Source organism: Ceratotherium simum, chromosome 12 (genome assembly GCF_057802395.1).
Source record: "Ceratotherium simum simum isolate JZ-2026a chromosome 12, ASM5780239v1, whole genome shotgun sequence".
NCBI classification, from domain to species: Eukaryota; Metazoa; Chordata; class Mammalia; order Perissodactyla; family Rhinocerotidae; genus Ceratotherium; species Ceratotherium simum.
This window is the reverse complement of record NC_141911.1, coordinates 29,313,815-29,340,794: the sequence shown is the minus strand read 5'-3', so window position 1 is coordinate 29,340,794 and position 26,980 is coordinate 29,313,815. Positions and strand designations below refer to the sequence as shown.

Here is a 26,980-nt window from a genome sequence, read left to right as displayed (position 1 = left end):
GACATTGGAATAACCACCTTTTCATCAGCGTGGCTAGACCTGGGATAACGGTTGTTTGAAACCATGTCAAAAACCATAGCACTGAATAGTAGTCTTTAGGGAATGGGAACTGGAGACTTTTTGATTCCTATCCTGGGGCCAATTGCTCCATGAATCAGGGGTTGAACTCCAAGAGGGCAGGTGTTTATGTATGTTTTGTTTGCTGGTATTTTTCCAGGGCTTAGGAAAATGCCTGGCTGTAGTAGGCACTCACTAAATATTTGTTGAAAACTATATGTGTAGTATATTCAGAATGTGTAGTTCTATTTAAGTATGAGTTTCGTGATGGAGAAATAATTTCAACTCTTGCAAATTTACATTCAAGGAATATTTTCCCACCCAAAAAACAGTGTTAACAAAATACAGAAAATTACAGGTAATAGATGATATTAATCATGCCATTAATCATTTGGTAATAGTACTGGATACTGTATCATAATACCTTTAAAACATCTATTTCAAAATCAGTCACATTGATGAATTTTGGGTTACCTTTAAAGTTCTGAATTGTTTTAAATTCAGTGCAGTATATTACATTTTTTATTTTCTAGGTGCTCATGTAATTCTTACTTTTTGTCAAGTACACAAGAAGATTGTTCTGGATTATTAGCTTGAAACTTTTAAGGAGGAAACTAAATCTATCTGACTTGATTTTTCACTGCCAGCCATACAGCCCTGCCTATACTGCCATCTCCCTCCATTCCTTTCCCTCCTTACAAAGAAGGAGCTCTCCTTCTCCCATCTAAAGCTGATTCTTTCACCCATGATTTAGATCTCATTGACTCCTATTTTTGGGGGAAATCTGGGATCAGGATTAACTTTTTTCAAATTTTTGCACTCAACTGCACCTTTTATAATATATTCAGGTTTTCCATTACAGGCAAATATAGAGAAAAATGTCAGCATGTCTCTGAAACCCATGTGTCTCTCTAGTTGTCACTCTTTCTCTTTTTCTAGAGCCCATAAGGTCAAACTTTTCTTTTTTGGGGAGTGAAAAAAAAATAGATTTGTTTTATTAATTTTTGAAGTTGAAGTATTTAGGAATTATATCCAATGATGTTTAGTCCTGTTGATGTTTACTCTACCTTTTCATGTGCCAGATTATCCTTAGAAGAAAGCCAAGAAATTAAATTTTGTTTCCAAATATTAGCTATGCAAATAGTTTAAGTAGTCAGCCATTTGGCTCGGTAAAAAAAAAAGCAAACTAATTTGACTGATATTTTTCTATCTTAACTTGAGCAATAATAATTAAAACTTTATGTATACATACAGTATGGATTTTCTTTTTGGGGAGGTTGTCACTGGAAATTGTATTTAAAATTTTTTTTATTTGCTGTAGTAAGAACACTTAACATGAGATCTACCCTCTTAACAGATTGTTAAGTGTAAAATACAGTATTGTTATCTATAGGCATAATGTTGTATAGCAGATCTCTAGAACATATTATTCATCTTGCATAACTGAAATTTTATACCTGTTGATTAGCAACTCTCCATTGCCCCCTCACTCCAGCCAACCACCATTTTTTTCTTTTCTTCTATGAGTTTGACTATTTTAGATACCTCATATAGATGGAATTATGCCATCTTTGTGCTTCTGTCACTGGCTTATTTCATTTAGCACAGTCCTCTAGGTTCGTTCATGTTGTTGCGTATTGCAGAATTTCCTTCTTTTTTGAGGCTAAATAGTATTCTGTTGTATGTATATACTACATTTTTTGTAGCCATTTGTCTGTCAATGTACATTTAGGTTGTTTCCACACTATGGCTATTGTGAATAGTCCTGAGAAGACCATGGGAGTGCAGATACAGGGAGGAGCTGGGGTTTATAGCCCATCCACCGTGGGCTGAGTGTGTGTGGTGGTGGGGAGCAGGGAGGGGGAGGAGGTGGTGTGAGTGCCACTTGTTCAAACTGCTGCTTTGTTCTCTGCAGTGCCCAGGGGACTAGTGTAGTGTATGCAGTGCCCCATCATTGCTCTGAGACAGGCGAGAGAGAAGCCAGTCCCTGGGGTAGCACTGAGATGTGAGATGTGCAGTTTGACTCTTTCCCAACTCAGGGAAAGGCTGGGAGCTGAGGGTTCCCTCTGGATGGTCTTGTGCTATGCTGTGTCTGGGCTAGCGATTATGGCAAGAGGACAGCTCCACTTTTTGTTTTTAATTATTTTATTGAGGTCATAATGATTTATAAATTGTGTAATTTCAGGTGTACATTATTATTTGTCAGTTTCTGTGTAGACTGCATTGTGCTTGCCACCAATAGTCTGATTTTTATCTATCACCATATATATGTGCCCCTTTATCCCTTTCACTCACTCCCCAACCCACTTCCCCTCTGGTAACCACTAATCTATTCCTTTTATCCATGTGTTAGTTTATCTTCCACATATAAGTGAAATCATGTGGTGTTTGTCTTTCTCTGTCTGGCTTATTTTGCTTAACATCATACCCTCAAGGTCCATCCTTGTTGTTGTAAATGGGACAATTTTGTGTTTTTTATGGCTGAGTAGTATTCCATTGTATATATATACCACATCTTTATACATTCATCAGTTGGTGGGCTTTTCCTACTGGTTTCACTGCAGCTGAGTGGGTGTAGAAGCCTCTCAACTAGTTTCTGGATTTCTGACAAAGGGAATTCATCCATGCGTTGCTATTAAGTCAGTATGTCCATGAGGAGGAGAGTCCAGAGCTTCCTATTACATCTTGCTGAAGTCACTCCCAGTCACACTTTTCAATAGATGTAGTCCTCATTCCATTTCCTCACCTACTCTCACTATGCTGTCCACTCCAATCTGGCTTCTGCCTCTTTCTCAGCTGAAAAATAGCCCTTCATTTTGCTAAATCTCAGGGCGAGTTTTCATTCCTCACCTTAACCTCTCAGTGGCATTCGGTCCTGTTAACCAACCCTTCCGTAAGATACCCTTTTTTCTTGAGTTCTGTTGATACCACACACTTCTCGATTTCCTCCTTCCTCGTGGGCAGTTTATTCTTTGTCTTCATTGTTGGCTTATCTTCCTCCATCTGCTCGTTAAATATCGGAGTTCCTCATGTTTCAATTCCATGTCCTTTTCTCACTGTAAACTCTCTTTTCTAACAAGTGATTTGCCTGACCATTAGAATCATCTGAGGAGCTTTTAAAATCCTGATGCCTGGTCCTCACCCCAAATTACTTAAATCTGGAGGGGGGTGGTGGGGCTGGGCATCAGTAGTTTTCAGAGCACTTCAGATGATTCCAAGGTATAGCCAAAGCTGAGAACCACTAGACAAATTCATCTGAACCCACAGCTTTAAATACTACTTTTATGTCAGAATAATCAACACTTGTGTTTGATTCTTAAATGCATAATCAGCACATGGAGCTGTGCATGGCACATAGTAAATGCTCAAGAACTTTCTTAAATGAATTCAGGAATGACTAAAGTAAAAGAAGTTTAGCATATTGGTAGTTGCATGATTGGTTAAGCTTTTGTTGTTCTTTAAGGAATCTTATTATTTAGTTGATGTTGTAGGTTGAGTTCTCTTAGAGACAGACTCTGAGATGAAAATTTATGTGCAGAAAGGGATTGCTTTTGGAACAAGACCTCTTAGGGGTGAGAAAAGCAGGTTCAGACACAAGAACAATGGAGTTGCAACTGAGGCATTAGTTGATGCCCCGGCGAACTCTGAAGCTGGGATGGCCTTTCAGAGTTATCTCAATTAGTAGAAAGGGACTTGGAGACCTTTATATCCCCATATCAAAGTCTCTGGATGTGGGTCGCCTCCGGGGCAAGACAGCCTTCCACTGGAGGCGATTCCAGAAGAGATGCAGCTCAGAACCTTAAGCAGCCAACATTCCTGGCAGCCGCCTCAGTTCTGAAGGGGCATCTGGGGGATGCAGCACCACAGCACCCACTATAGGTAGAGCTGGATTATCACCTGAATGGGATCTTAGAGATCACCGTATCTAAACCTTTGATTTAAAGGTGAGTATATTGAGGTTCAGAGAGGGTAAAAGATTTGCACAATATCATGTGGGAATCTTACAGTCTCTCTGGGGCTAGAACGTGAGTCTCTTGACTCTTAGACAAGTGTTTCTTCAATTATACTCACACTTAACTCAACTTTATTATGTGTGTGTGAATGTGGGGTTTATCTTATTACCATTTCTATTAGGCCAGAAAGGAAACATTTTATATTTATGCTATGTATGGAAAATTGAGAAAAGATAAGCACTGTTCCAGTTATAGTCAGTAGCAGAGTTAGAGGTATAACTATGGATCCTTATTTGCTGGGCCAGGATGTAATACTATTTCTTTATAATATGGAAAGTAATTGCACAGTAAACATTTTTTTTGAATTGAGGTTTACTTCCTTGTGTCATGAGGTTTGTATAAAATTAGTAAATCAATGACAAGTAGTGAGAATGTATAGTGTTTTACACTGTTTGAGAAACATACCATATAAATAGAAGAGACTTATAGTATTCCTAAGATGGGTAATCTCACATGTGGTGTGAAGTTGAAAAAGACCATAGCCTTTGATGAGATTTGGAAATTGCTAGTATCAAAAATCCAGCCTCTCTCCAAATAGATGTTTGTACTTTGTGAAAAATATTTTTCTTTGAGCCATGGATGATGTAATTGCATAGTGAAGATAGACAAGATTTGAAAATGTTTCCATGGGATCTAACAGTTCCTTAAGCCCAATTGGAGGATAAATAAAATGAATGTTGTGGAACACTGTTCTTAATTATGATTCTTGGCCTGTTATAACATGACAGCCTTTGCCACACACATACACATATACCCATAAACACATTCTTTTCAAATAAATATAAACTAATTAAACTCACCTAATCTTGTAGAAGATATCGCTCACTGTATTCATAAGCCTTCTGTTCACACTTTAATCTGGGAAAACAGAGTGGAAAGTAAATACAGAAGCTGTCAAGAGAGGTGATAAATTATACTATAGTTAGGCAAATATGGAACAAATAAAAATACTCTATAATAATTCCATAATCATCTGGATTCATAAATAACTACTGACTTAAGTTATTACCTGAATGTATAAAGTGTTTGTCTTTGTATGTCTAGCTGTCTGATTATCCAACTAAAAATTCTTCTATATAGAGGAAGATGGAATGCTGACTTTTCAGTAAGTTGATACGTACTGACTTGTAGCAGTCTTTTCATAGTCCCCAGCCTTACCATATGATCAAAATGTCAGTTCTATGTGATTGTATACGGAGTATGCCTCCAGTTAAGGCTGGGGAATTTGGAATAAAAGCGAGTGTGATTGCCTCTCCTGAATCTTTCAGCTTCTTCTCTGTTCCTTTTTTTTTTTCTTGGACTTGATTTTTTAGAGCAGTTTTAGATTCACAGCAAAATTGAGAGGAAGGTACAGAGATTTCCCCTATACTCTCTGCCCCTACAATGGCATAGCCTCCCCCATTATCAACATCCCCCACCAGAATGGTGCATTTGTTACAACTGATGAACCTACATTGACACATTGTAATCACCCAAAATCTATAGTTTACTTAGGATTCATTCTTTTTTTGGTGATGTGTCTGTTACAGTCTTTGGCCCTCTCCTCTTTTTTTTTCCTCAAATAAACTTTTCATTTTAGAACAATTTTAGATTTATAGAAAAATTGCCAAAATAGTACAGAGTTCTCAATACCCTGCACCTAGTTTCTCTATTATTAACATCTTATATTAGTATGGTACATTTTTTACAATGAAAGAACCAAGATTGATACATTGTTAACTAAAGTCCATACCTTATTCAGATTTTCTTAATTTTTTACCTACTTTTTTTTTCTGCTCCAGGATCCCATTCAGGATAGTACATTACATGTAGTCCTCATGTCTCCTTAGGCTCCTCTTGGCTGTGACAGTTTCTCAGATTTTTTCTTTTTCCCCCCTGACCATGAGAGTTTTGAGGAGTACTGGTCAGATATTTTGTAGAATGTCACTCCATTGGGATTTGTCTGACTTTTTTCATGATTAGACTGAGATTATGTGTTTTTTGGAGGAATAACACAGGTTTAAAAATGCCATTCTCATCACATTATATTAAAGGTACATAGAGTCAACATGACATCACTATAGAGGTTAACCTTAATCACCTGGCTGAGGTTGTACTTGTCAGGTTTCTCCACTGTAAAAATTACTCTTTTTTCTCCCTTTCCTTACTGTACTTTTTTGGAAGGAAGTCACTAAGCACAGCTCCACACTAAGGATCAGGGAGTTATGCTCTGTCAATTTGAGAGCAGAGGGTCTACACCCATTATTTAGAATTCTGCGTAGGAGATTTGTCTGTTCTCTACCATTTATTTATTTATTCAATCATTTATTTATTATTATTTATATCTGTATGGACTCATGGATTTTTATTTTATACTTTTTGGCCATGGGAGCTCTTTCAGTTGGTTCCTGTTCGCTTTGACATAGTCTCATTATTTATTTATTTTTTTAGCATACTTTCTGTTAATTATAAGATACCTGCTCTTTTTGTTTTATTTTAATCTTTTCTTATCTCACTTTAGATGAGGATAACAGCATTTGTTTCCATGAAGGAAGGTTTCTTAACCCGTGGACCACGGGTCCGGGAACCCTCAGTGTTGCAAACTTGGTGTGCGTTTTTTCAGGGAAGAACATAGCTTTTATCAGATTCTCAGTGGTGTCTGTAACTTAAAAAAGAGGTAAAGAATCACTGCCCTGGACTAAAGAGGAGAAATAATACATCCTACACATTTTACATCCATTGCTCTTTCCTTGCTGCCTTGTGCTTTCTTCAGTTCATGTCCAGCTGAAGGCTTGGCAGCTCTCACACCGAGATTACTCATGCTGGTATATGCCACTCAGGTCTAAGAAGACCTTTGACCATTGTTGTTGCGTTTACAACTTTATGGAAATATAAAACAATCCGTTTGGACTCAGATTTCTGGTGTGAGGGAGAAGATTAAGACAATATGCTCATACACACCAGTTTTGAAATGGAACTGTGCAGTGTGGTCACTAAAGGGTCATGTAAAAATAAGAACGTTCTACAGTTAATGGAAAACTGAGCATCCCCCTTTGGAAAGAAATTTCTGAATTTTTTCTTTAGTGTTGGAAAACATTACATCATCTAGCTATACAGCCTGATACATTCCTTGCATAACTTTACATATTAGTAATGACATCAGTTGAAGTTTAGGCAAGGGAACAAAAGAAGACTGGTTGTAAAAAGGCTTTTGATATAAAACATTATTTTCTCTAGTCATTTGATCACTTTGCCTGAGTAGAGTAAGTTATTTTCTTAAATTAATATCATATTTCCATGAAATAAATCTTGTTTTGTAATACTATCAGAATTGTTGATAGATTTCTTGAAATAAAACAAAATGGCATAGTCAAATGGACAAAACATTGGAATGAGATTCAGAATATGAAAACTCTAATAATGAAATAGGCATGAAGTGTGTAACTTAATTAAAATCATTTAACTCTTCTTATTTCTGCATATTTTCTATAAATAATACTAGTCACTTTCCAAATTGTAAGGTTATATATAGTAAAGTGCAGACATAGGAAAATAAGCACATACAAATTGTTTCAACTCTTTCAAAGAAAGTGGCATAGCTATCTAGACTCTTAAAATATATTTTAATGTGTAGAAATGACTTCAATGTTATTTTACTATTGACTGAGCTAACAAAATGATTTCTATATTTTTTTTAGGTAGGAAAAAAAATCCCTGAATTTATGCATGTGGATATAAACCACATGAGATTTCACTTAAATTTAAAAATGTCTTTGAATTCCTAATATAAGGAAAGTGAAGTGTTGATTAAAAATTCATATCAGGTTACCTACAGCAGGGACATGAAAATATATATTGACACAAATAATAAAAGAAAAGGGGCTATAACATATTTGATATATTCCTCTTTTTATTTCAAGAGATTTTAGTCAACTTACATTGAGTTTTTTTCGTTGTTAACAAATAAGAGTTTTTTTTTTAACTATGGAGAGAAACACAGGCATTTGGAGATGGCCAGAAGAAAGAGTGACATGGAGAAGTTGTAGAAAGGGCAAATTCAGATTTTCCAGGACTAATGAATTTAAAAGACGAATAGAACCTAAGATGTAATGTTTTGTATATATATGATATATATATATATATATCCTAAAGCAATATATGAATGGATAAGAAGATAGGTAATATTTTGCTTCCATTATGGCAGGCAATAACTAGGAATTGGGATTCCTAGGTTTCATTCTTCACTTTCCCGCCTTTCTGTCTCCTAGGAAAATCTCTTAAGCTTGCTGTGTCTTAGTTTCTGCCTCTACCATGTACTCTGTTGCTCCATTTACTCACCAACTGCTCACTCTTCTACCGGTCTAGTTTTTCTCTGTCTCTCCACTGAAAAACTGCTCTCTGTGTGATTAAGTTCTCTCCTATTTAACCAAGTGAGTTTGATTATCAAATGAAAGAATGTAATGGACATGGTGGTTGATTTTCCAACATCCATTCCATACCAGGTCTGAGCCAATCATAATTGTTTCTTCCTGCTTGCCAGTGATTGGTTCGGCAGTAACCAATGCTGGGAAGCTTCTGAGGAAAAAACAAGTCCTTTCTCCTAAGAGGACTCCTCAGGAAGAAATGCTCTTCTTCCTCTGGAAATGATGTGTGGAACTGCTACTTCTATAGCGCACGCAGTCACCCTGAGGTTGAAGTCAACTTAGAAGAGCTGGCACAGGGAAAGTGCTTGAGGCAATGTGTGTTTACTACTCTACAAGCAGTGTAGGGAATTATAGAAATACAGAAGCCATGATTCCCTCAAGAATTGCACTGTCTGCATTCAATCTAGTTGATAATACACACATAGGTATGAAAAAAATCTACAAAATAATTGCCAAACTGTAGATTTATCTGTGTTCATTAGAATAAGCTGGGATGATTGAGGCAAGATTGTAGAAAGCCAATCTTAAAGGACAGGTTGGGATTAGATTAGTCCAATGAGGAGTGGAAATTATAATATTTCAAGAAGGGTGACTGGTTCTGAACCAGTGAAAGGAGGAAGGACAAAATTTGGTAGTGAGTTAGAAAGGCTAGAAAATGAGTTTGATTGACAGAGCTTACAGATGTAAGTGAATAGGCAAAAGAGTGGTGAGATTTAAGAGCTTATATACCATCTTAATAGGGGAAAGGTAGGAGGGATGTAGGTCTTTTAAGGGACAGTAGATGATTTTTAGGAAAAATGAGTGGGCCTTTAGAAGAATAGATGGGAGGTATAATAGTTTGTGACAAAGTGTCTGGGTATGGTGTTCACTTCCAGTGTCCTCTCCTGTGATGAGGGTCAATCTTCCCTAGTTGATGAAACTCCCCGGGAGGGGATTTATGACAACCAAATTCCTTCTGGAGGATCAGTCTTTAGGCAGATGAGAAGAGTTCAGAGAAAGCCTCTCCCTGTGTTTGCTGTTTTTCAAGTGCCTTTAGCTCAAAATAATCCTTATGCCAAAGAGGCATATTGTAGGGTGACATATTCTTCCACCCTTCACAGTTGGAAGAAAAAAATCAGGCTGGAAAGTTCTCTACTACAAAAATTAGTGTTAACTGTCTTTATGTTGTCTGGTCATTTCATTGCTAGAGGGAATGTACTCATGAAGGGTTTTATATCAAGAGACACAATAATAGCAGTCCTTAATTGATCCAAGTGTATTTTGTAATCAATCAGTTCTATTTTCCTCCTTTGAGTGAGAAAACTTGTAGATGTGTTTGAATACTAGTTTGCATTCCAATATCCAATTTTCCCATGTACTCTCATTCTCTTTAGAATTTTCTGTCTTTTGATAAGGGATGAAATTGCCTCTGAGGAGGTTATGATTTCACCTGCAATGAAATGGAAAATCATTCCCCAAGTCCCTGCAGCTGTGACTTGGAGCCGATAAGGCCATGGGAAGCGATTTTAAAAAATCTATATAATCTCCTGTACCTTTGGGAGGTTTTACTAATTGATTTTCATTTTTTCCTTTAATGTTTTGGACTCTGTATGATATCTACTTGAAAACGTTGTCTATCAATTGATAGTAGTTTTAGATTTTTCATAAATTTCTTAATATCTGTCATATTTCGCCCTAGTGGTTATATCTTATCAGCAGATTGTATGATAATTAACTCAGAATAGAATTGCCTGATACGTAAAAGCTGGGATTTCAAAACAGAGCCATGCCCATTACATCTAAGCTTGCTTCATATAAATTCATATCATTTATGAAATCAATACTTTTACCATACCAATACAGAATAGTGGTAGATGCTCCAAGTATAGTTTTAATCTTCCTTGTGATTGTCATGGATTTTTTTTTGTATAGGAAAATGATTATATGATAAGACTTTGTGGGTGGTAAAACAAACCCAAACAAACAGCAAACAACAAAACACTTTCCATTGGCTTCCAAGGAAGTGGGTTTTTTTTTTAAGTGCTTTCAGGCAACTACCAATTTAGTCACGATTCATTGTTCAAAGTTAATTAAAATAGAAAATTACAGCAGTTTTTCCTCTTTTTTGATGGTTGACAGCAAATATGTATATTTGTCTATATATATATGCTATAGAAGCAAGAGGTAGTTGATCTCATAGCTCTAGAGAGTATTTTCCTTGTTTAATTGACCTGATAATAGAGAAACTTGTTTCACCAATTCCCCTCCTGGGCTAACATTTAACTCAATGAGGAGAACATTTATTGTATATTTCTTGGGCAATATTTTATAAATGTTGGTGTGATTGTTTCATGAATTCTTAGACTATCTCTCTGGCGTATTCTTCTTATAGTATTCACATACTCCTTTGCTTAGGCAGAAAGTTAATATTATAGATTATTCAAAACTTGTTTTTTGCTGCTTTTATTTTTGCTGTTGTCTCATTGTCTCCACTCCTTTTGTGCTTGTCTAGATTTTGGTTTCAGGTTGCTTCAGGACAAGTAAGATGTCTGCTTAATTTTATTTAGAAGAAAGTAACATGGGGTATTTAGGACAGTGTTCATGCATTTGGTAAAATTAAGTGCTAAAATACTTTTTTTGTTTGTTTTTATATTTTATGACAAATATCTTTTGGCTTCTGACAATGTCTACTACTTTTCATTTACGTCTGTTTGGAAAAGCCATGCCATACTTGTGGATTTGTCTCAAAAACAAAGTCTTTTCTCCAATGAAAACCACCCATTCCTGTTGCTTGCTATTTTTAAATACTTATCAGGGTTTTGTTTTGTTTTTTCTCTTATAGCCAGCAGTCAGCAGAGGACCTTGCCCGAGTACCTGCCAACTCCACTAGCAATATCTTGAATAGGCTATTGGTCAGTTATGATCCCAGGATAAGACCAAATTTTAAAGGTTTGTTTTTTTTCCCCCCAAAATACCTTCATTCTTTGCAATTTAAAAGTTAATTTTGTCTGTATACAATTACTTATTTGTGATATTTAAAACAGTAATGTTTCAAATTGACATGTAACTGTCTTGTAATGTGCTTAGGTCAGAGCAATTTAATGCCAAAAAACATTCAAATATAAGCAAAATATTAGTTCTAATAGTTTTATATGGTTCCCAGGTTTTGTTTTTTTTTTTAAGTTATATTGTTAATTAATAGCCTAAACTCTGTAATGAGTGTTCTCAGTACTTAGTATTTTTAATCCTACTAATTTCAAATTTAGGCTCTGGATATAGATCTGGCTTTCATTCCAGACACCACAGTCATAATTTGTAGGAGAATGTCCATATACGCGTTTAAGGATAGGTACCGTTTATCACACCTTTTAAGAACCAAAACCGTACTTGCAATAAAAGTTATAAGAGGATTATATAGTTGTGCAAACTTTCTTTTTGTTTCTTTTTCTTTCTCTCTCTCTTTTTTTTGTCCTCTTGGTGAGTTAGGAAAAGCTTTATGAAAAAAATCTTCTCTTGAAAACCCTAATCCTTGTTGCTGGTTAAGGGCAAGTATTAATGTAGATCAGATTAACATTGTAAGGCTCGATTTTTTTTTTTTTCCCCTTTACAGAAGAAAAAAATTCTGCAGCTGCTTCTAGTCAACTGAAGTTATACAACCATGTTGTAAAAACAGGGGTTTTGTTCATTACCAGAACCTATTCAGTTACTTTCAACAACAGCCCTGGTCTGAGTTGTCACATGTCTACCATATATTGATTCACCACCTGTTTTTCATCAGTCAATGGTTATGTGGCTAAAAGGCTAAATTCACATTTTTCCTTTGTTAGCCCAACCAGCAGCCCACAATGAGTAAAAAAAAAAAAGAAAGAAAGAAAGAAAGAAGTTTGCAACATTATACCTTAGTTCTCACTCCATGAACTTTCAAATTATTTTCCAACAGGTCAGGCAAAAATCTTTATAATGACTCTGTTATATGTCTGATTAACTTTGCATTTTCATGAATTAAAAATAAAAATAAAGTAATTGTAAGTAAAATTTATTGAGTGCTGCTTTACCAATTAAAGTAAGAATTTGAAATGATTATAAAAATGGAAAAAATTAGACCATATTTTTTAAATGATGTTTTTTAAGGAATAATTTACATTTTCTTAAAGTAAATGCATCAGCCCAATTTAAAATTTTTTAAAGGGTGAATGTATTTTCCCAGAATCTTTACAATTTAAGAGAGAAATATTTCTGAATAAATAACATAAAATACAACTCATTTTTGATTTGTGTTATGATTCCTATTTAGAAAAGAAGTTAATAGCAACAATGAATGTGGTATGCTGAGACCATGGATTTATAACTTTATGTCCCGTGTGGACTGGAAAATAATATAAAAATCAAATGCATAAACCATAAAAATATGAAAATTCTGACCAAGTGTTTTACAGCTACTAAATATATCTTTAATTTTTATTCATAGGCATTCCTGTTGATGTAGTAGTCAACATTTTTATCAACAGTTTTGGATCCATTCAAGAGACAACGATGGTAAGATTACAATTAATTTAATATTTTTAATTATCAAAATTTTAACTGGAGGATAGTGAAAGTAATATTAAAACTGAAAAATAAGGAGTAACTCTGAGGAAAAATATGTGCTCTCTCCTAGTATAAAATATCCAAATTCCAAGATTTTGTTAAATCAGTGATTTCAGTGCCTATGTAGTTTTGCAATTCAAATTTAGCTTTAATACTGCATTAATACCTACAGACTTGGAAGAATTAATATTTCTTGGATACCACCTGGAAAAAGGATTTATGCAATGACTACTCTAGAGCAACATTTTTTTCCTAATATGCGTATGTGTATAAGCATTCAAAAATATTTGTGTTCACAGAAATATTTTTCTTCCAGTTTCCTGAGGAGAATTTTTGTTTTCTCGGTTGTGCTAATTTTGTGATGTGTGAAGCAGAGAATTTTAAAGAGCAAAGTTGATTTTCATAAAATAGGGCAGCAGAGCTCCCTGAAAAGATGCATAACAAGGGGAAAGGCAAAGGAAGAGTGGGAAGGTGTGACAGGCAGGCTCCTGTTTTGAAAGGAGCAGAAAAGAGAGATTTGAGGAGTGGCTGGTATCCATGATGAACTGGAGTCTAAGATATCTGTAAAGCATGATTGTAGGTTTCCTGAGCGATGTGTGATATAATTACCCTTCAGCTTCTCAAAAGACATTCGATAAAGTCTACTTGCTTTTTGATGTTTTACAATATTAGATTTGTGCCCTTTTTGAAAAACCACAGGCTGAAATATGACACCTATTTTTATATCTAATTGTGATGAGAATGTTATTTATTTTTTATAGAAGTGTGTATTTAGCCCCTGATTAATTGATTTTCCTAGACAATGTGTGGATACTTTTAGAGAATTATTTACAAGAAGATTTTGGAATAAAGTCCAAAATTCACTTCCAGTGACTTTTAGTTCACCTTAGTAACATACACATATAGGATAGATCACTAGAAGACAGCTCAGAAATAAAATATAGACTATCATTTATCACTCACGAGACAAGTGTAGCACTCATTAATTAAAAATATGGGGCTGGCCCTGTGGCTTGGTGGTTAAGTGCGCGCGCTGCGATGCTGGCGGCCCGGGTTCGGATCCCGGGTGCGCGAGGCACCACTTCTCTGTCCAGCCTGAGGCCGAGTCCCACATACAGCAACTAGAAGGGTGTGCAGCTGTGACATACAACTATCTACTGGGGCTTTGGGGGCAAAAAATAAATAAAATCTTTAAAAATATGATTAGTCTGTCTAAGCACTTTGCTTTGCAGGAGTAAGAGATGTCATTTTCTCAAGGTGAAACTTTAAGGGAATCTATTTGGTCTCTACAGTCTTCTCTGTATCCTGTTTTATCTTTCATGGCACCACTACACTAATCCTAAAACACCACTATCAAGATGTTACAGCCTGTTGGAAATATTTCCAACTCTATCTTGCATTTTAGGACAATTAATGCAAGGATATTATTTTCTCATTTGCATAAAGGCTACACATGTGTCATAGCTCAGTAAGTATCCTTAATGTGTCTATTCTTTAATAAATATTGAATGCCTTCCAAACATCAGACACCTAAATTTCTCTCAGGCCCATCAGTAGTTACATGATTGTATCAAGTTGAAAACACCTGAGGGAAAGGATGTTAGAAAAGGGAAAACTTTCTTACAGATTATTTGAGGATTGTCATAAAATATTTCATAAATTTGAACATAATCTCCTATTGTTCTCCTGCACAGACTCCTTGCAGTAGTTAGCCCAAAGTACTTATTGCTAGGACCTTATGCAACCAATTCTCATCACGGAGTCTTTGCCTCTACTATTTATTCCTGATCTTGATCTCTTACCTTCTAATCAGAACATTTTATGGCTAGTCTGACTCACTTGGTACACTCTTTCCAATCCAGGTCTCTCATCGCTGTGATTTGTTTGTTATTTAAATCTGGTAGCTTCTTTACTGTAATTAAACAATTTTTGTGTGTATTCCTTTTATTCTCTAATGGACTATAAACCTCAAAGTCAGGAATAATGTATTCTACTTCTTCATTTTCCATAAAATACGGAAGACAAAAGACACTCAATAAATAGTGGATACATAAGTAAATAATTTCTTATATTAGCTAATATAGATTGAATAAATGAACAAATAAATTCTGTTATTTACCTAGCAAGAAGTGAGTCAGAGTAGCCTAAAACAATTGGAAGAACAAATCTAAACAATAGATCCATGTGTTGAACATTTATTTGGTTAAATAACACACTGAATAATTTTATTATTGTAGAGTGTTAACTTGGGAAATTTTGGAGACCTTTATCCAGAGGAGCCACATTATTTATATTTTCTGTTTCTTTTGCTGAAATAACATGCATGGAAGCCCAATCTGCCTTCCACTTTGTGTTGTGCAGACATAGCCCCAAGGTTCATTATCAGAACTATACTCATCAAATAGACTTAAATATGCTATTTTATCATAATTATTGTTTTTTGCTTTTAGCAATGTTTATTTCCTGCATCCCTATAAAACAGAGTTTTATAGACATGTCTTTTAAGGCTGTCATATTTTATAGATTTGCTCAGGCTTTTCCAAAACAAATTCCCTAATACCTTATTGCTTAATAGTTAGGAAAGGCACAAGCTACTATAGATATATAGATAACATTAAGATGTCTTCTAAGGAAAAAAAGGGATCTAAGACAAAACTTGTTTTTCATTACCTGTTACAAACAGGTCAGAAATAATAGTGATGACTCAGGGGAGTAACTAAAGGAGTATACGTGTATGGATAGGAGCTATATTATGAGAGGATATTTCTTTTATTCTTTTCTTCCAATCATTTGGGGTGGGCTTTATTATTTTTTTTCAGCTATTTCGGAATAATTGACAAGTGAAATTGTAAGATATTTAAAGTATGCGTGATGATTTGGTATATATCTACATTGTGAAAGGATTTTCTCCATCAAGTTAATTAACATATCCATTACCTCACATGTTTAGCTTTTTTTCTTTGGTGAGAACATTTAAATTGTACTCTCTTAGCAAATTTCAATTATACCACACGGAAGTCACCATGTTATACATTAGATCCTCAGACTTTATTCATCTTTTTTTTTTTTAATAGGAAGTTACCCAAGGATTTTAAGCATGTATGTGACACAATTGGGTTTGCTTTTTTATTTTATTTATTTATTTGTTTATTTATGAGGAAGATCAGCCCTGAGCTACATCCATGCTAATCCTCCTCTCTTTGCTGAGGAAGACCAGCTCTGAGCTAACATCTATTGCCACTCCTCCTCCTTTTTTTTTTTCCCCAATGCCCCAGTAGATAGTTGTGTGTCATAGCTGCACATCCTTCTAGTTGCTGTATGTGGGACGCGGCCTCAGCATGGCCGGAGAAGCGGTGCGTTGGTGCGCGCCCAGGATCCGAATGGGGGCCGCCAGTAGCGGAGCGCGCACACTTAACCGCTAAGCCACAGGGCCGGCCCAGACTTTATTCATCTTAAAACTGAAAGTTTGTACCTTTTACCAAGCTCTCCCTATTTCCCACACCCTCAAGTCCTTGACAATCACTTTCCTACTCTCTGTTTCTGTGAATTTGAACTTTTTTTTTTTTAGATTCCACATTTAAGTGATACTGTGAGGTATTTGTCTTTCTCTGTTTGGCTTATTTTACTTGGCTTATTTTACTTAGCATAATGCCCTCCAGGTTCATCCATGTTGTTGCAAATAGAATTTCTTTCTTTTTTAGGGCTGAATAATACTTCATTATATATACCACAATTTCTTGATCCATTCATTTGTTGATGGATCCTTAGGTTGTTTCCATACTTTGGCCATTGTGAATAATGCTGTAATGAACATGGGAATACAGATACCTCTTCCAGGTAATGATTTTGTTCCCTTCGGATATATACCCGGAAGTGGGATTGCTGGATCCTATGGTAGTTCTATTTTTAATTCCTTGAGGAACCTCCATACTGTTTTCCATAGTGGCTCTACCACTTTGCATTCCCACCAGTGGTGTACGATGGTTCCCTTTTCTCTATATCCTCGCCAGCATTTGTTATCTCTTGACTTTTTGATAATAAGCAGAGAGCATATTTCTTAGAAACAAATAAAAGAGCCCTCCAAAACAAGACATTCAGAAAGCAGAAAGGATTAGGTTTGTCTAAATAGCAGATATGTGTTCATGGAAACAATATGGCAGACGGTGTGTGAGTTGTGGTATCAGACAGGCTTGTGCTTGAATCTCTTGTGTACTTCGTGTGTTATACCCTAAGAAGAGTGAAAAAAATTCAAAAATACAGTAGCAGTATTTTGTCTGGCGTAGTAACTCTCTGTGATGGTGACTGCTTGTCATGCAATTGCGAATTAATGTAGTATTTCACAATAGAATCTCATTTCTAAAGAAAATACTAAAGAAAACAAACCACTTATAAGTTTATTAGTAGCCCAGTTGTGCAGTTGTGGTTTTGTTTATTAATCCCTAGAAATGTCTCCTACAAAGATCTGCTGAAATAAAGGAAGTCCTAACATTTGGGAAGTTTCAATATTGCCCAACACTTTCCTCTCCAGTTCAAGCCTTTCTACCTCAACTGGCAGTTGCTTGTTCCAGAAATCATAATGTAGAATGCAGAACTTGGGTGTGGATGTAACATGAATAGCTGCAAGTCAGGTGGCAGACAGATGTAGGGCAACTTCTGAAGGGAGAGGGCAGCCCATTCCTCCGGCGCATAAAGTTGATTACCAAGCAAAGAAGCAATCAAGGTTATAGGCGTTAATATTGTTGTCAGGAAATTTTAACCAATTCAATGTGGAAAACATTCCTTCCTGCTTATTTGTGTTTTAATTCAGATGCTAACTATTGCTAGCTAAACTAAAAGTAATCTCATATTTATTCACAAACCATAATTGTGTAGTGGAGGAAAAATTACAGCCATATTAATATTCCTTAAGCTCTTCCACACCTCCATGGTTATATGCTCCTTCAGCTTGTTTTATGATCTCATTTTATAGCTCTCTAGTTCCTATTTCTCATATCTGTATGTTCATTTGCATTCCATGACCTTACATTTTTCTAAGATATCATTACTAATACTGTAAGTGGTATTTACTGACATTAATATTAGGATCACCAAAATTGTCAAATAAATGTCATCACCCTAATTTGAAGTTGCTGAAACAGTCACTTCTAATTTTATCAGTTTATATGCTCCTGCTTATAACAACTGAAACAAGAACATTCAAAACAGTGAGAAGAATGGTTTGTTAGAGGCTAGGTGGCATCTGCTCTATGGGCATGCTTATAATATTTGTTGATTTTTCCATTCAGTTCTTACCTTTGGCTTAAATCAGAGGGATTTTCATAATTGAAAATGTGAACTATTGCACTTGTGGGGGAAAAATTGAGTATTATGGTTTATTGTAATAATCTATACATAAGCACTTTACCTCATCAGAAATACATAAGAGCTCTTTCATGGAAATAAAAGCCTGTTTATACAATCCATTTTCTTTCTTTGGTTAAGGCATGCTTTGTAATTATATTGAATTATTATTGAACTACAATTCATGATCCTGTCAGACTTTTTATGCCTTTCTGCTGCATGACTTTTTGTTTGTTTTAATAATAGACTTCAAATCTTTTTTGAGCAACACAGTTGTGCCTGTCAAGGGAAAAAAAGCCATATTTGGGATCAGCTAAAAGAGCTTAATTCTAGTTCTTGATAATTACTCATCTTTGTTATTTTAAAAACAATTTTATTTTGTATATTTCCTTTTATAGAGAGATTTAAATTTCTTTCCTTAACACTTGTCTTAGTTCACTATTCTTTATATTTTGTTGCTTTTGTTAACTTTCCAACATTATTTCATTTATTATAGATTAATATTAGACATATTTGTCCCAATTTTTTTTTCTGTTTTACATCTTAGATACACAAACCTTAAAATGGTTTTATATTTATTTTTTCTCATATTATCCATCTTTTGGGTTTGTACCTATTGTAGGCTAAATAATGGTCCCCCAAAGATGTCTATGTCCTAATCTTCGGGGCCTGTGATTATGTTATTTTACACAGTAAGACCTTGGATGTGTGATTAAATTAAGGATCTTGAGATGCAGGAGAGTATCCTGGTTGTCCAGGTGAGCCCAGTGTAATTACAAGGATCCTTATAAGAGGGACACAAGAAGACAGAGTCAGCAGTAGTAGATGCAACGAAAGCAGTATGAACTGGGAGTGATGGGAGGAAGAGGCCACGAGTCCAGGAAAGCAGGTGGCCTCTAGAAACTGAAACAAACAAGGAAACAGGATTCTCTCGTCAGAGCCTCCAGAAGGAACCAGCCCTGGGGACACCTTGACTTCAGCCCATTGAAACTGATTTTGATATTCTGAACTCCAGAACTGTAAGATGACAGTTTGTGGTGTTTTAAACCACTCAATTTTTGATAATTTTGTTACAGCAGCAGTAGAAAACTAATACACATGGTGATAAACACTTGTTAATAATTGTCTTTTCCTCCCAAATTCTATTGGAGGATTATCTGATTACATATAACTCTCTCCCAAATGCTGCTGGAGGGCTATCTGATTATATATATATATAACTTTTTCTATATATGGAAATGCCAAAATAACCAGTGGGTTTTCATTCAGTGATTACCAAAAATTCTCACTCATTAAAGTTAATCATAATAAGGGCATTATTTGAAAGAGAAGCTATGGTTTTAGTAGTTTAGTTTAGTATTTCTGTCTGTTTTCTCTATCAAAGGTACTTTTTTAGTGTGTCTACTTTAAAATGAAGAATAATATGATTTATCATGTATACTTTCCTCTTTATCTTTTTTCTCCTAGCTAATTATTCAGAAGCATTGGCAATTAAACATCATAAGTAAGAGTATTGTATTAGGCAATAAGGAAGGATGAGAAATGTCCAAGTTTTATTTTCTTCTTCCAGTAATTTGTTGTTGTTACCAATTGGTATAGGAAAGTTAAATTATTGATGTGAATAATGCTACTCAAATATCCTAACCTGTCAAAATGTTATAGAAATTATTTCTTCACTGCTGCATTTAACAGAAGTATGTTGGGCACTTTCTATATATCCAGTCAGCTACTGCTACTCTTATAGGGTTTATAGTTTAGTGTGGCACCACTGCACCACCTAGCAGGCACTCCTAATAAAAATGGAGTATTGGCATAGGTCTAGAAAGATGTAAATATTCATAAGGTGTTATTAAGCGATATTTAACTAAAAACTTAAAAAAAAAACATATTGAGAAAGATAGCTAAAATATAACCTAAGAATTTTTACTGGCATTTTGTTAACTTGCAATTCTTGCATGAAACTTCTAACCTCACTAATGACTAAATTGAAATCCTTTTCAAACCGGGCTTATAACAGCTCTGTTGACAAAACTTTAATTATAATGCTGCCAGGTGCTATGAGAGCTGATTTTCTTTATTTCCTTGAATGCTAATTTTTTTATCATAATGTCAAGAAAACAAATGATTTAAAGATTGCATATGTGAGAGTTAGGTAAAAATTACAAGTAACCAGAAGAGCTAACCTAACAATACAAAACATAGATAAACAGTTCTTAATATTAAAATATCATTAATGAAGCCTAACCAGTTTTAATGTCTTGTTGTGAAATATTTTATTGCATTGAAGAAGTAGTTTAATTTGGGTGTTAATTGGTACTGAAAATTTTGGAGAACATCCATTTTCTAGAGAATGACTAATAGTGTGCCATTTGAAATGAACAATGAGTAGTATTTGTCACCAAATTCTTTAAAAACAATTAATTCCCACTGATGAAGTCTGTGTCTGATGGGAATTTGTTCATTGCAAAATAAATGGTAGAGCTATAATTATGGTGATTGAGTAATTGAAAATGGAAATAAATACGTTTCAAAGATCGTTATCTTAATATAGAACATTTGAAATGCCAATAACTAGCAATTATTTAGAAATGCTCATAAAACATTAGCCAAAGCATACTAACTAATGAGCTTTTATCTTGTAATGAATGTTGAACTCAAACTATTAATTTAAATTGTAAAATCTTAAAACATTCTTAGAAGATATATAAGCTTGCTGCAACTTGAATTGAACTATAATAGTATGTAACTACAGAAGTAATAGACGAGCATCTTTGAAGCACTTCCGTAATGAAATAGTAAGACATAGTGACCAAGAATGATACAACAGAATAAGCAATTTCCAGTGTTTTGGTGATGCTCATTGTAATATAACTCTGGAGTTCTAAAAATAAAATTTAAACAAGGATTCCAGTGGGGACTTGAAGCTTGTAGGGTGTATTGAGCTTATACTAGTGCAGCTGAAAGCAAGAAGAGCTCAGGAGATGCTCAAAAAACATAATTTAGCACTGTTTCAAAATCTGTGACCTAGAAGGGGATTACTGTTGAGAATCATTATTGGTCAATCAGCACAGTACAGAGTGAAATGAATGAGTTACACCTGAAGCAAAACATGTTAATCACTATTACCAACAATATAAAAGAATAACAACAGCATAAAGGATATATCCTAATAAGACAAAATACTTGTTTAGTGCTTAATACGGCCAGGTGCAGTTCATGGACTTTATATATAGTATCTCATTCAATCCTTATAAAAACCCTATGTTGTTGGGCGTATTATTATCATCTCCATCTTATAGGTAGGAACCTTTGTCCTCTGTTCAATTCTTGGTCCTCTGTAATCTTGCTCTTGATGTGCCACTCTACCAAAAATGTTTTTGCTAAAGTCTTCAATGGCTTCCTCATTTGCTGAAAGTATTCAGTTTGATTTTACTTGACCCTCTATGGCACTTGCTGCTGTTGACCATCTCAAAGCTTTTGTCCGTTTGGTTTGGTGAAATCTCATTTCTTTTTTTCAGTCTTCTAGCCTGCCCTTTAAATGCTTGCTTTTTACCCTGAATTCCTACTCTAGTTAGTACTTTTGGACAAACTCTTCATTAGTCTTGACTTTCTTTTGGTTATGTTTTCAAGGTTCATTCATGTCTTAACATGTACCAGGATTTCATTCCCTTTTATGACTGAATAGTATTCCATGGTGTGCATATGTATATATCACATTTTGGTTATCCATTTGTCTGTTGATGGACACTTGGGTTGTTTCTACCTTTTGGCTATTGTGAATAATTCTGCAATGAATATGGGTGTACAAGTACCTGTTGGAGTCTCTGCTTTCAATTCTTTTGGGTATATACCTGGGAGTGGAATTGCTGGATCGTATGGTATTTCTATGTTTAACTTTTTTTCAGGACAAAATATAATGTTTAACAAGTTAAAAAGACACATATAGTGAGGCTATGTCAGTGATTTATTTAACTCATTAGTAAGGATCCAGGAGGATAATAAAGCTGATTCAATGGAGAATTTAGGAGACTCAAGTGAAAGAAAGAATGCTGAAATTAGATTGCTAAATTACATACAGGCTTGTTAATGTTCCACAGGGCAATAAAAGCATAATCTTTGGGGATGTTTTTTCTACCTGACAGAAATCATTTGCATCTCTACCAGACAAAAATCATTTGTAACTTATCAGTCTTCTATAAGTTATGTAATTTTATAGAGTCTGGGCCCTAATCAATAGAAAATAACAAGTCGAACAAAGTTACATTTTCCTAGAGAATCACACAGCCCTTAGGTAGGCTTGTTAGACAGTGTTTTATTATGATATTGAAAGGGCAAGCAATAATCTTTTTGTCTTTTGTCCAAATTTTAGGAAGATTTTTCTTAACTTTGTATTTATTCACTTTCATTTTGTTTATGTTATGTTTTGCAATTACTTTTTTAAAGTAGACTTTATTTTTTAGAGCAGTTTTAGATTCACAGCAAAACTGAGCAGAAAGTACAGAGTTCTCATATACCTCCTCCCCACTCTCCAGTCTCCCCCACTGTCAACATCTACACCAAAGTGGTACATTTTTTACAATCCCTGAACCTACATTGATGCATCAGCATCTAAAGTCCATAGTTTACATTAGGGTTTGCTCTTGGTGTTGTATGTTTTATGGATTTTGACAAATGTGTGATGACATGTATCTACCATTATAGTTTCATACAGAAGAATGTCACTGCCGTAAAAATCCTCTGTGTTCTGCCTATTCATTCCTCCCTGCCTCCTAACCCCTGGCAACTACTGATCTTTTTACTTTCTCTATAGTTTTACCTTTTCCAGAATGTCATGTTGTTGGAATTATGCACTATGTAGCCTTTTCAGATTGGCTTCTTTCACTTATTAATATGAGTTTAAGGTTCTTCCATGTCTTTTCATGGCTCGACAGCTCATTTCTTTCTAGTGCTGAATAATATTCCATGGTCTGGATGTACCACAGTTTATCCAATCACCTACTGAAGGACATCTTGATTACTTCTAAATTTTGGCAATTATGAATAAAGCTGCTATAAAAATCTGTGTGCAGGTTTTTGTGTGGACATAAGTTTTCAGCTCCTTTGGGTAAATACCAAGGAGTGCAGTATGGTAAGAGTGTGTTTATTTTTATTTTTATTTATTTATTTATTTATTTATTTATTTATTTATTTATTTACTTATTTTGTGAGGAAGATCAGCCCTGAGCTAACATCCATGCTAATCCTCCTCTTTTTGCTGAGTAAGACCAGCTCTGAGCTAACATCTACTGCCAATCCTCCTCCTTTTTTTCCCCCAAAGCCCCAGTAGATAGTTGTATGTCATAGTTGCACATCCTGCTAGTTGCTGTTATGTGGGACGCTGCCTCAGCATGGCTGGAGAAGTGGTGCGTCGGTGCGCGCCCGGAATCTGAACCCGGGCCGCCAGTAGCGGAGCGCTCTCACTTAACCGCTAAGCCACGGGGCTGGTCCTGTTTAGTTTTATAAGAAACTGTCAAACTGTCTTCCAAAGTGGCTGTACCATTTTGCATTCCCACCAGCAATAGATGAATCCCTGTTGCTCCACATCTTCGTTTGCATTTGGTGTTCTCAGTGTTCTGGATTGTGACCATTCTAATAGGTGTGTAGTGGTATCTCATTGTTGTAATTTGCCATTCTCTGATGACATATGAGGTGGAGCATGCTTTTATATGCTTATTTGCCATCCGTAGATCTTCTTTGGTGAGGGGTCTGTTAAGATCTTTGGCCCGTTTTTTAGCTGGGTTGTTTGTTTTCTCACTGTTGCATTTTAAGTGTTCTTTGTACATTTCTTGGTCTTGATTTTAACTCCTACCTTTTCACTGATCGCTCCAAAACCTCTGTCTCTTGCTCTGGCCTCTTTTTAGTGATGATCTTGATTATTTCTGCCATTTTCTGTATCTTGATATTTAGTGATTCTTTTATGTTGTTGATGAAACACTCAAGAAAAGGTGACTTTTTGCCCCTGTCTTTAATCCTACCCTTCTCTGACACCACCACCTGTCAAAATTCTGCCCACTCTCCAAAAACCTCCTCAGACTCACACTCCACAGCCTTTCCTGAGTTCTGGTGTCTGAAGTGATCATTTGTTCTCTCAACGGCTATCATCACCCTTAGAGTCCTTACCAATTATTTCCTTACTTGTTTAGTTAGCACTACCTGAAGGCACGGACCTCAAGTTTTTATCCATCTCCGGTGGTAGCTCAGATCTTTGAATGTAGGAAACCCTTAATACATAACTATTGAGTGAATGAACACATGAAGGGAGAAGGAATGTTTAACATAGCACAGCAAAACTGATGGTTAACTGAGCCTCTTTTGTGATCATCTGGAACATAATTACAGGTAGATGTTTTATTTTGGTTAGTCTGTAAAACAAATTTGCCATTGTTAGTCAATGTGTCTTAAGTCAGAGAAATCCGAATAAATAGTCCAGAAATCTCGACTTTGTTTTTTAGGACTGTATTGTATTGATCTCTGTATGGCTAGCAACTGACATAGTGCTTGACATGTAGTACACACAAAATGCTTTATAAAAGCTTTTGAAAAATTATTAAAACTGACATCAGTTTTACTGTTTAGTAACCAATTAAAACTCCTATGTAGTATGTTTACAGCAATAGAAAAGGAATGCTGTCAATAGCAGTTGTTCGCCTTCAAAGTGGTGATAATAGAGATAATGATGATAACGTTAATAATACAGATAATAAAATTAGTTGACTTTTTTTGAGTGCTCTCTTTGTGCCCAGTTTCATGCTTTAGGTACAGCATCTCATTTAATTCTTGTGAATAACTGGGACTCTTTTTATTGACTAGGAATTTGAGTCTCAGAGAGGTTAAATAACTTGCCTTAGGCCACATAGCAGGACATAATTCGTCTTAGATTTGTCTAACTTCCACGGTCTGTGTAGGTGTCAATCCACTCGGTTACTTTTAACTAATCCCTAGAGTCTAGATTAGATGCCCTGTTGCAAATTATTCCTTTTTACATAGCCTTTTCCGGATTGTTTTATACTTGACTGATTGTCAATATCCCTTTCAGTTATTTCTGTGAAGTCTGGGAGTATTCACAACTGCATCCTTAGTACCCAGAGCATGAAAAGGAATATATGGCTAATAAATAATGTTTGAACTGAATGAGTGAGCCCATCCATCAATCACCTGGGGATTTAGGAGGAATTTAAATAAATGTTTTCTGAAAGTACATGATGTATCTGTGGCTGGATTTCCAACGAAGTAAAATGGAAAGGAAACTAACTTATTTATATAGGAGGTACTATATTAATTTTCATACTGAGTATTTTATTTAATTATTACATTAGGATATTAGTAGTCCTATTTTTTTATATTAAGAAACTGAGCTCAGAGAGGTTAAGAAATTTGCTCAGGGTCAAAACTTCTAAGATTCAGAGCTGAGATTTGAATCAGAACTTTATAATTCCAAGCCTATGCTGACTCCATTTTACTAGACTTTATAATTTGATGAACATAATTTTTGGAAAAATTATTTGTGATGGTATATAGAATAAAAAGGGAGTTGACTGTAAATTAAAGCACTTTTATATCATTTGTAGTTTTCCCCACAGGTAGATTTTATTTTGTCAAAGCCTCTCATACTATGTAGAGCTTTACTCAGCTTTCTGCTGATTAAAATGCTTTGAACTCAATAACTGATAAGTGATGTAAATATATTCTTGGATTGTGTGGAAACATTGATTAGACTTCAATGAAAAATGAACTTCACATGGAGAAACTATTAAAATTACTATAAAAAATTTAAAAGAAAAATAATTTTGCTATATAACTTTAGATGAGTTAACCATACCATTTGGAAATAGGTGGAACATAGAATAGTGCTCCGGAAAGAATGTGTGCATGTGTGGAGATTTTAAGGGAAATTCAGTATTATGCAGGCTTAATTTCTGAAGTTCTACCCCAAACATTATAAGATGGCTTCTTTTTTAATTAGTCAAAAGTTTAATTCCTGTCAGATATCTTGAATATTATCATAAAATATTGATATAATGTTTTTAGAAATTAATTACTGAGCAACTAGCATACATTCAAAAAGGAGGTGTGGTGGTGTAGATGAAGAATACCAATGAGTTCTAAATATTTATTTCTCTATACGTATATCTAAGATTTTATTAAAACAAGAAAACCTAATATTAGGCTAAAATAAAGCATCTTGATTCTGAAAGCCACACTGGAAAAATTGCTTGGGAGCTTATTCAAATAATGCTGAAAGACTCTTGTTAAGTATATGACAGTCTCTCAACTGTTATTTTATTTAGTTTTCATCCATCCCTATTTCTAGAAGGGACTTGAGGTGTATAATCATAATAATGACAAAAAATACAATGAAATAATTGAGATAGGACTAAATCTGCAAGAGACATAAAATGGTAGTCAGACCAAGATATGAGAGATAAATTGTTAATTCAATTGGTTATAGGATTTAGCTTCCAGTTCCCTAGCTGCCAGTCAAAAGGAAAAACATGATGAGATACTTAAAGTCTTACTTTCCTAATAAGAAGCGTATAAGGGCATCAGGAGAGCATTTATACT

At 35.0% G+C, this 26,980-nt stretch overlaps 1 protein-coding gene across 1 annotated transcript in view; it reads left to right on the top strand.

Moving 5' to 3' along the window:
• Nucleotides 1–26,980, top strand: part of GLRB (glycine receptor beta) — an 86,145-nt gene that overhangs the window by 27,381 nt on the left and 31,784 nt on the right. The window contains exons 3-4 of the mRNA XM_004420953.3: nucleotides 11,295–11,401; nucleotides 12,921–12,988. Coding sequence (XP_004421010.1) covers nucleotides 11,295–11,401; nucleotides 12,921–12,988 — 175 coding nt within the window. The remainder of the gene's footprint in view (nucleotides 1–11,294; nucleotides 11,402–12,920; nucleotides 12,989–26,980) is intronic.